This window comes from Mizuhopecten yessoensis, unplaced genomic scaffold (assembly GCF_002113885.1).
Source record: "Mizuhopecten yessoensis strain PY_sf001 unplaced genomic scaffold, ASM211388v2 scaffold10635, whole genome shotgun sequence".
Lineage (NCBI taxonomy): Eukaryota > Metazoa > Mollusca > Bivalvia > Pectinida > Pectinidae > Mizuhopecten > Mizuhopecten yessoensis.
The window spans coordinates 1,495,902-1,506,946 of record NW_018408645.1 but is presented as its reverse complement, the minus strand read 5'-3'; the positions used below and the strand labels follow the sequence as shown (position 1 = coordinate 1,506,946).

The following is an 11,045-nucleotide window of genomic DNA, read 5'->3' as shown; positions in this document are numbered from 1 at the left end:
AATTTCAGGGTTACCTACCACAGAAGCTGAGACAGATTTCAGTGTTACCTACCATAGAAGCTGAGACAGATTTCAGTGTTACCTACTGTAGAAGCTGAGACAGATTTCAGTGTTACTTACCATAGAAGCTACGACAGATTTCAGGGTTATCTACCCTAGAAGCTGAGACAGATTTCAGGGTTACCTACCATAGAAGCTGGGGCAAATTTCAGGGTTACCTTCCACAGAAGCTGAGACAGATTTCAGGGTTACCTACCATAGAAGCTGGGGCAAATTTCAGGGTTACCTTCCACAGAAGCTGAGACAGATTTCAGGGTTACCTACCATAGAAGCTGGGGCAAATTTCAGGGTTTCCTACCACAGAAGCTGAGACAGATTTTAGTGTTACCTACCATAGAAGCTGAGACAGATTTCAGTGTTACCTACCACAGAAGCTGAGGCAGATTTCAGGGTTATCTACCATAGAAGCTGGGGCAGATTTCAGTGCTACCTGCCATAGAAGCTGAGACAGATTTCAGTGTTATCTACCAAAGAAGCTGAGACTAATTTCAGTGTTACCTACCATAGAAGCTGAGACAGATTTCAGTGTTACCTACCATAGTAGCTGAGACAGATTTCAGGATTATCTACCAAAGAAGCTGGGGCAAATTTCAGGGTTATCTACCATAGAAGCTGAGACAGATTTCAGTGTTACCTACCATAGTAGCTGAGACAGATTTCAGTATTATCTACCAAAGAAGCTGGGGCAAATTTCAGGGTTACCTACCACAGAAGCTGAGACAGATTTCAGTGTTACCTACCATAGAAGCTGGGACAGATTTCAGTGTTACCTACCATAGAAGCTGAGACAGATTTCAGTGTTACTTACCATAGAAGCTGAGACAGATTTCAGGGTTATCTACCCTAGAAGCTGAGACAGATTTCAAGGTTACCTACCAAAGAAGCTGGGGCAGATTTCAGTGTTACCTACCATAGAAGCTGAGACAGATTTCAGGGTTACCTACCACAGAAGCTGGGGCAGATTTCAGTGTTACCTACCATTGATGCTGGGGCAGATTTCAGCCCATCCACATTTAACTGGTATCTCTGGTTCACACGTGGTACAACTTCACTGACCTGATTAAACAAAATTAAAACATAGCAAAGTACATTAACATGTTTGTATCCTGAGTTGTAAACAATCATAAAAAAACCCATGTAAATTTCAGATACAGAATACATTTATTGCTTTAAATTTTAAAGATCTTTAATTATTTTCTTATTCTACTGCAACCATCAATACGTGAAAGTTGTAACAATGTGAATGTTTGGTATATTATACAGTGTATATATATACTAACCAACGCCAGCGTGAGGAGGTGGTGTATATACTAACCAACGCCAGCGTAAGGAGGTTGTGTATATACTAACCAACGCCAGCGTAAGGAGGTTGTGTATATACTAACCAACGCCAGCGTAAGGAGGTGGTATATATACTAACCAACGCCAGCGTGAGGAGGTAGTGTATATACTAACCAACGCCAGCGTAAGGAGGGGGGGTATATAGTAACCAACGCCAGCGTGAGGAGGTGGTGTATATACTAACCAACGACAGGGTAAGGAGATGGTGTGTATACTAACCAACGCCAGCGTAAGGAGGTGGTGTATATACTAACCAACGACAGGGTAAGGAGATGGTGTATATACTAACCAACGCCAGCGTAAGGAGGTGGTGTATATACTAACCAACGCCAGCGTAAGGAGGTTGTGTATATACTAACCAACGCCAGGGTAAGGAGGTGGAGTATATACTAACCAACGCCAGCGTAAGGAGGGGGTGTATATACTAACCAACACCAGCGTAAGGAGGTGGTGTATATACTAACCAAAGCCAGCATGAGGAGGTGGTGTATATACTAACCAACGCCAGCGTGAGGAGGGGGTGTATATACTAACCAACGCCAGCGTAAGGAGGTTGTGTATATACTAACCAACGCCAGCATGAGGAGGTGGTGTATATACTAACCAAGGCCAGCATGAGGTGGTGTATATACTAACCAACGCCAGTGTAAGGAGGTGGTGTATATAGTAACCAACGCCAGCATGAGGAGGTGGTGTATATACTAACCAACGCCAGTGTAAGGAGGTGGTGTATATAGTAACCAACGCCAGCATGAGGAGGCGGTGTATATACTAACCAACGCCAGCATGAGGAGTTGGTGTATATAGTAACCAACGCCAGTGTAAGGAGGTGGTGTAAATACTAACCAACGCCAGCATAAGGAAGTGGTGTGTATACTAACCAACGTCAGCGCAAGGAGGTGGTGTATATAATTTCCAACGCCAGCGTAAGGAGGTGGTGTATATACTAACCAACGCCAGCGTAAGGAGGTGGTATATATACTAACCAACGCCAGCGTGAGGAGGTGGTGTATATACTAACCAACGCCAGCATGAGGAGTTGGTGTATATAGTAACCAACGCCAGCGTCAGGAGGTGGTGTAAATACTAACCAACGCCAGCATAAGGAGGTTGTGTGTATACTAACCAACGTCAGCGCAAGGAGGTGGTGTATATAATTTCCAACGCCAGCGTAAGGAGGTGGTGTATATACTAACCAATGCCAGCATGAGGAGTTGGTGTATATAGTAACCAACGCCAGCGTCAGGAGGTGGTGTAAATACTAACCAACGCCAGCGTAAGGAGGTTGTGTATATAGTAACCAACGCCAGCGTAAGGAGGTGGTGTATATAGTAACCAACGCAAGCGTGAGGAGGTGGTGTATATAGTAACCAACACCAGCGTAAGGAGGTTGTGTATATACTAACCAACGCCAGCGTAAGGAGGTGGTGTTCCATTTCCAGGTATGCTCCGTGGGGATACCTCTTCAGGTCGTTCCTCTCACTGTCTACCTCCAGTCTGGATACATACAACAAGTACAAAGTTATACAATATTATATTGAGGTCAGATACAAGACTGGTGTTCCTATACATACTAAATATTTAAGAAATACTGCGAAACCAGCTGTAATATAGGACATAATTTAATGGTCTAAATGATGTTAGTTTGGATTTACAGACACAATGTTAGATCCAACCAAATGCTCCAGTCCCCTTGATGGTCTCCTGAAACAAAGTATGCGACAAAAGGAACTAACTATCTGAGCAGACATATTACTGAAACTACTTTCTTCCAACCCCCCCCCCCAACTCTGCATCCCCTCCTCTAAATCCAAACACGCAACTCCTATCCCCCTCCTTACACATCCAATATTTTTCTCTAACCCTATCATCTTCTCAAGCCCAACCTTCTTGGAAATTTACAGAGGATGTGCCCTACCTCCCCCTTTCCTGAATATTTACCGAGCCCATTGCTGTAGAAAGGTTTTGATCTCCTTTATAACGGTCTTCATGTCCTTAGTTGGACACCAATAGGAGAGTTTCAGCAACTCCATGTTTGTCACCCTCTGCATCATGGAACCCTGTAAGTTAAAAAGATAGCACATACATCAGTCACTCCCTGTAACATAGAACTCTGTAAAAGATACCCCCTGTACTGCAGAACTCTGGAAATGAACAACATAGAGTGGATTTCATACATCAGTCACCCCCAGTAATATGGAACCATGTAAATAACCACGGATAATAATTTGTGAACCACTTTGAGACGTCCAACGAACTTGGTTGTGATAAAGCGGTATATAAGAACCTCAAATTTTTATTATTATTATTATAAATTAATAAGATAGGAGCTAAGTACACCAGTTACCAACTGTTATGGAACCCTGTTGAAATAAGGTCTTAATCTCTTGTCTCACAGAGTGATAATAAGCAGAATATACAGAACATACCTGTAATCTTGGTCTCATGACCTTGACAAGTGGCGGGTAAAATGGGTACAGGTCAATCTCGAAGGTCTGCAATAAGAATAACTTCATAAGACCATCTAAGTACAACACTAGGCCTAGATCAATACTTTTTTTCCGTTTTTTTTCACAAACAAGAAAATATTTTTGCAATTAAGTTTCAGCAAAATTTCATGCATTCTATTTAATACTACTTTCAATTATTTGGCAAGTATGATTTCACTATTACATTAAACGAAGAAGTGATTGACTACATTCTACAAATCAGCAATTGCATACACTACCTGTAACTATAGGTAACATGATATTTAATTAACTGATTATCTGAGAAGGCGGCGGAGAAGATATCACTCACCATTTCCAGCTCAATGTAGTCGTACCCAAATTTCTCCCTGATTTCACTCAAGTCTTTGGCCAGATCACTACAATATATAATATGAAAATTAAAAAAAAAAAAAAAAAAAAATTACGGGCTAAAAACTAAATTAAGACTGAACTGCTATCTATGATGACTTTTCTGTTCAACCATCAATCACCAGAGACTAGGAATGGATATAAAGTTTAAATAGTTTCAGTCAACCAGAAGGTGATGATATTCTTGCATGTAGTACATCGTGTTTACCAGAGGTATAAGCTCATTGACAGTTCTTCACTTGTCACCTTGAAGTAAAGGGACTAAATATGCTGTGTATTACCATTTAGCAAAGTTAAATAGCTAAATATGCAACGCAATACCTTGAAGCAAAGTAAAATGAGAAATATGTTGTGTTACCATTCAGCAAAGTTAAATGACTAAAAATGATGTGTATTACCTTTAAGCCAAGTTAAATGACTAATATGTTGTTTGTTACCTTTCTGCAAAGTTAAATGACTAATATGTTGTGTGTTACCTTTCAGTAAAGTTAAATGACTAATGTGTTGTGTGTTATCTTTCAGCAAAGTTAAATGACTAATATGTTGTGTGTTACCTTTCAGGAAAGTTAAATGACTAATATGTTGTGGGTTACCTTTCAGTAAAGTTGAATTACTGATAGGTTGTGTGTTACCTTTGAGTAAAGTTAAATGACCAATATCTTGTGTGTTACCTTTCAGTAAAGTTAAATGAGTAATATGTTGTGTGTTACCTTTCAGCAAAGTTAAATTACTAATATGTTGTGTGTTACCTTTCAGTAAAGTTTAATTACTGATAGGTTGTGTGTTACCTTTCAGCAAAGTTAAATGACCAATATGTTGTGTGTTACCTTTCAGTAAAGTTGAATTACTGATAGGTTGTGTGTTACCTTTCAGCAAAGTTAAATGACCAATATGTTGTGTGTTACCTTTCAGTAAAGTTTAATGACTAATGTGTTGTGTGTTATCTTTCAGCAAAGTTAAATGACTAATATGTTGTGGGTTACCTTTCAGTAAAGTTGAATTACTGATAGGTTGTGTGTTACCTTCCAGTAAAGTTAAATGACTAATATGTTGTGTGTTTCCTTTCAGTAAAGTTAAATGGCTAATGTGTTGTGTGTTATCTTTCAGCAAAGTTAAATGACTAATATGTTGTGTGTTTCCTTTCAGTAAAGTTAAATGGCTAATGTGTTGTGTGTTATCTTTCAGCAAAGTTAAATGACTAATATGTTGTGTGTGACCTTTCAGTAAAGTTAAATGACTAATATGTTGGGTGTTACCTTTCAGTAAAGTTAAATGACTAATGTGTTGTGTGTTATCTTCCAGCAAAGTTAAATGACTAATATGTTGTGTGATACCTTTCAGTAAAGTTAAATGACTTATATGTTGTGTGTTACCTTTCAGTAAAGTTAAATTACTGATAGGTTGTGTGTTACCTTTCAGCAAAGTTAAATGACCAATATGTTGTGTGTTACCTTTCAGTAAAGTTGAATTACTGATAGGTTGTGTGATACCTTTCAGTAAAGTTAAATGACTTATATGTTGTGTGTTACCTTTCAGTAAAGTTATATGACTAATATGTTGTGTGTTACCTTTCAGTCAAGTTAAATGACTAATATGTTGTGTGTTACCTGTCAGTAAAGTTAAATGACTAATATGTTGTGTGTTCCCTTTCAGTAAAGTTAAATGACTAATATGTTGGGTGTTACCTTTCAGTAAAGTTAAATGACTAATGTGTTGTGTGTTATCTTCCAGCAAAGTTAAATGACTAATATGTTGTGTGTTACCTTTCAGCAAAGTTGAATATCTTCACTCTCCAGTTATAGATGTTATCATCAATTGGCTCAGCTGTGAATCCGACTTCCTGCGAAAATGATGGATGTAACAAGAGTAATAACAGCTATTTAAATAATTTATCACTTGTGCAATTCAAAAAAGTCTTTCATAACAAAAAGATTGATAACCATCATCTCTTTTTAATGATATGTGTGTTTCTATTAGGGAAGCTTGTGGTTATGCTAAGTGTAATATGGTGTGTGTCTGCTAGAAACAATACCTACGGTAATGGTGAAGTGTAATTATAATACATTGTGACGATTTCAATTTTTTCAATTAATGGGGTGTAATGTCTATTTTACATCATTTTCATTAGAACTAGTTTTAACTGAAATGACTCATAATACACAACAATTTCACCATAGAATATCATCAATATTCAAATTTAAACATATTATGCAGAAAATGCAATTGCTTGTAAAGTAGCTTGCTTACCCCTTTATTAAACAGATTCTAATTAATATTGAGGTAAATCTGACCTGTTCACCCTCCATGATGTTGACGAGGTCATTGGTGAGGATTCCTGCAGCAGCGTTACTGGTGAAGATCTGCTTAGAGGGCTTGTTGTCCATACTGGGACTCATTGAAACACCAGCTGTATATCAATAAACACAAAAAAATGTTTCCTTAACCAGTATCCGAGCAGTTGAGATAAACACTGATTCTTATGCTAATGGCTTGAGTCGTGAGATTGGTTTGATATTCTCCCTGGTAGGGAAGACTTGATTCAGAAATTGACAGCTAAAGGGAGAATTTTTCAAAATTGTTAATTAGACACAAGGTAGTAGATACTAAGTGTCAATTACTTTGTGCCAACTGTATCATTTCAAAAAATAAGTATATCTGAAGTATCTGCTAAAACTTGCTACCAAGTCATGATAATTCATTGCAATCTTTTAGCTAGGGGTTTAAAAATATTTTGTGTGTTCAGTATCTACATTAAATACTATCATTTTAGCACCTGAACAACTAATTTGATACTAGTCACTAATTTTCATTTTGATAAACATGATTCTTTGAAGTTTTTCACATTAACAATGTTATCTTAGATCCAAATATCTTTGTAGAATGAACAAGTCCCACTTACCTTGAGATGTCCGAACTTTCTCCATCTCTTCCCTGATTTGGGCTTCCTTCTGAGCCCATCGTTTCTACAAAACAAAAATAAAACGCAAATGTATTAACTAAACAAGAGGCCTAATGGGCCTGCATCGCTCACCTGGTATAAATCTCAAGCCAGTAACCTTTACGTGTACCAAGTTCAAACAAATTAAAATGGACTTAGCTAAAGGCCAACTATCACCACCTTAGGGCTTTTGGTTATGGAGCAGAAATAGCTTCAAAGATATTTTACAAATTCAACATCTGTGACCTGAAAGTAACTAAAGGTCATTCCTTTGAATTTGTTAGCCCTTTATCCTATCATGCTTTTAGCCAAATAGAACCACCTTTTTTCCTTATGGTTACTTAGATATATATTTATCGATTCACACATCTGTGACAACTGTGGTGAAATTTACCATGATGTAAGTGTAACTGCGAGATAATGTGACAACAATGGTAAAATTTACCATGATGTCATTGCATCTGTGAGATAATGTGACAAATGTGGTAAAATTTACACTGATGGATGTGTAACTTGAGATAATGTGATGACTGGTAAAATTTACACTGATTGCTGTGTAACTTGAGATAATGTGATGACTGGTAAATTTACAAAGATTGCTGTGTTAACTGTGAGATAATGTGATGACTGGTAAATTTACAAAGATTGCTTTGTAACTTGAGATAATGTGATGACTGGTAAATTTACAAAGATTGCTGTGTAACTGTGAGATAATGTGATGACTGGTAAATTTACAAAGATTGCTGTGTAACTGTGAGATAATGTGATGACTGGTAAATTTAAACTGATGGAAGTGTAACTGAGATTATGTGACAACAGTGGAAAAATTTACCATGATATCAGAGTAACTGTGAGATAATGTGACAAATGTGGTAAAATTTATCATGATATCAGTGTAACTATGAGATTATGTGACAACTGTCTTAAATTTACACTGATGGATGTGTAACTGTGAGATTATGTGACAACAGTGGTAAAATTTACCATGATGTCAGTGTAACTTTGAGATAATGTGACAACTGTGGTGAAATTTACCATGATATCAGAGTAACTGTGAGATAATGTGACAAATGTGGTAAAATTTACACTGATGGATGTGTAACTGAGATATTGTTACAACTTTGGTAAAATTTACCATGATATCAGTGTAACTGAAATTATGTGACAACTGTCTTAAATTTACACTGATGGAAGTGTAACTGAGATATTGTTACAACTGTGGTAAAATTTACCATCATATCAGTGTAACTGTGAGATTATGTGACAACTGTGGTAAAATTTACCATGATGTCAGAGTAACTGTGAGATAATGTGACAACTGTCTTAAATTTACACTGATGGAAGTGTAACTGAGATATTGTTACAACTGTGGTAAAATTTACCATGATGTCAGAGTAACTGTGAGATAATGTGACAACTGTGGTAAAATTTACCCTGATGTCAGAGTAACTGTGAGATAATGTGACAACTGTGGTAAAATTTACACTGATGGATGTGTAACTGTGAGGTTATGTGATGACTGGTACAAAGATTGCTGTGTAAATGACTGAAAAGAAGACAACTTTGCAGAAAATTTACCTTTTTTCTTGCCAAGTGTAAATCCCATTCTGTTGTAAATGCATCATCATCAGCCAAGATCATCTCCTGTAGATAAAAAAATATTTCAAACACCATCATCTCTTTTCAGGGGTGACATCACAGCAAATAACAATATCAATACACAGCTGGTTGATTTCAGAATTTAACTGCTCAGTAATGAAATAAGAACAAGATGCTCTATGTTTATGATTATTTTGGACATGTACATTCTATGAAAAGGCATTTGTAAGAGTGAGACAGGGCTTGGACATGAAATGACAATCTCTCAATACTTCAAGAATCTTAATAAATACACTATTACAAAGGCAAATTAATACAACATTTACTCACCTCTTCATCTTCTTCTTCCATTTTAGCATCATCACTGAATTCCTCCTGGGAAAGAATAGGAAATTTAATAAACAAATGAGGTTCATAAAACTAATCCAGGGCTATAACACACCAATCAACATGTCCAAACAATCTCAGACTTGTCTAAGTCTGTCAGAATCAAAAAGCCACAAGTCATACACAAATGTACCTGGAACATACAAGATCTTTGGTCAATGGGGGAATTAATACACATATCCATGTCAAAGGGCCAGGGACCACCACATATTGCATAGCTGCTGCCCTTCACCACTCCCACAAGGATAGCAAAACCATGAACAACTAGAACAGTAAGCTAAAGGTTAACTATACCCCTCTCCTATATAAACCAGAACTGTAAGGTAAAGGTTAACTATACCCCTCTCCTATATAAACCAGAGCTGTAAGCTAAAGGTTAACTATACCCCTCTCCTATATAAACCAGAGCTGTAAGGTAAAGGTTAACTATACCCCTCTCCTATATAAACCAGAACTGTAAGGTAAACACTTACTAAGGCAAAGCAATATAGTCTCCCACCAGTAACAAGTATTTCACACAAAGGGGCATAACTCCACCGAAAAGGGTTGAAATCCCAAATCAAAATGTCGGTACACAACTGCATAATATACCGATCATTCATGCAAAGTTTCAATGAAATCCACCTGTTAGTTAAGGAGAAGTTTTCCGGATAAGTTACTGCGGACGATAGACAGATATCCAGAAACATGCTGACATGGTGATTCCAGTACCAGGGTATACCCCCCCCCCCCCTAACTTTGTTGCGGGGGTAGAACCATGAAAATACTGGGCAATTTGTTCTGAATTAGACTAGAAATGTAGAAATGTGTCTAAGACACAGATGTCCCATTGTCAAACCTAAGAACTAAAGCAAGATTACCGAGATCAAGGTAGAAGGTCAATATTACAAAATGTCACACAACATGCTGTACTCAGAGAGGATCATTAGAGCATTGGCACGTTAAGTTGTGCGACCCTGTACTTAGTCTATAACCTGAACGCAAAAAATTGTTCCAAGTCGCAAAGGTTAAGGTCAAAGCTGAAGCTTACAAAATTGCTGTGAAACATGCTGTACACAATGTGAGGTTAAAGATGGACAAAGTAACACTAAATTCCCTACACCACTATGTGGTGTGACATGAAAATGTCTATTGGACAGGAATATCCATGCTCCCATGCAAATTAGTGTTTTTTGGACTTCCTACAAAAAATACTGCTGACATTGACATTTGGTTCCTGAAATACAAAACTATTGAAAGTATTCTCATACCAGAACTTTGGATTACAAAGCTTGATCAAAATCTGTGAACAATTACATAGCAAAATCTAGAACATTGTATCGTTAACATCTTGTTTTACGAACATAGTTATTAAGATTGTTATTCATTTTATAACACATAAACACTTAATTACATCACAAACACCACTACTTGCTTACCTCTGATGTGATTGGACTGTTGCTACCACGCTCCTTCTCTTCCCTTTGTAGACTCACCGCTCTATAGAAGTATACACCAAGGCATGGATACAAAAGACATACAACACAGCAGACATAGATGGCATCTAGACCTAGATATCAGACATACAACTCTCACCATACATAGACTTAAAGCTGTCTCATATGGTGATTCTTGCAAGAGGCACAATGGGCCTGAAACAGAATGGTCTGTAGTGACTACAAGAGAACAATGCTTCTGATAAAAGGTATAACAACATATTCTACCACAAATGTTACTGGCCTTGATGACATTAATTAAAGGAGACATGGAATCTGATCAAAAATAATAGAGTGTTTAGTGTACTCACTTGTTCAAAACATCCCTTAAACATAGCTTCTGTCTTGGATCGAGGAGGAACTGTCAACATATATATATAGGTATAA

The 11,045-nt window shown here is 37.3% G+C and overlaps 1 protein-coding gene across 1 annotated transcript in view; it reads right to left on the bottom strand.

Moving 5' to 3' along the window:
* The window catches only part of LOC110461554, a 70,459-nt gene that overhangs the window by 53,664 nt on the left and 5,750 nt on the right, over window positions 1-11,045 (bottom strand). Inside the window, exons 4-15 of the mRNA XM_021515067.1 lie at window positions 10,970-11,019; window positions 10,602-10,662; window positions 9,127-9,171; window positions 8,776-8,841; window positions 7,159-7,222; window positions 6,551-6,666; window positions 6,023-6,099; window positions 4,201-4,267; window positions 3,831-3,896; window positions 3,343-3,461; window positions 2,808-2,898; window positions 1,039-1,116 (exon numbers count right to left, since the gene is read on the bottom strand). Coding sequence (XP_021370742.1) covers window positions 1,039-1,116; window positions 2,808-2,898; window positions 3,343-3,461; window positions 3,831-3,896; window positions 4,201-4,267; window positions 6,023-6,099; window positions 6,551-6,666; window positions 7,159-7,222; window positions 8,776-8,841; window positions 9,127-9,171; window positions 10,602-10,662; window positions 10,970-11,019 — 900 coding nt within the window. The remainder of the gene's footprint in view (window positions 1-1,038; window positions 1,117-2,807; window positions 2,899-3,342; window positions 3,462-3,830; window positions 3,897-4,200; window positions 4,268-6,022; window positions 6,100-6,550; window positions 6,667-7,158; window positions 7,223-8,775; window positions 8,842-9,126; window positions 9,172-10,601; window positions 10,663-10,969; window positions 11,020-11,045) is intronic.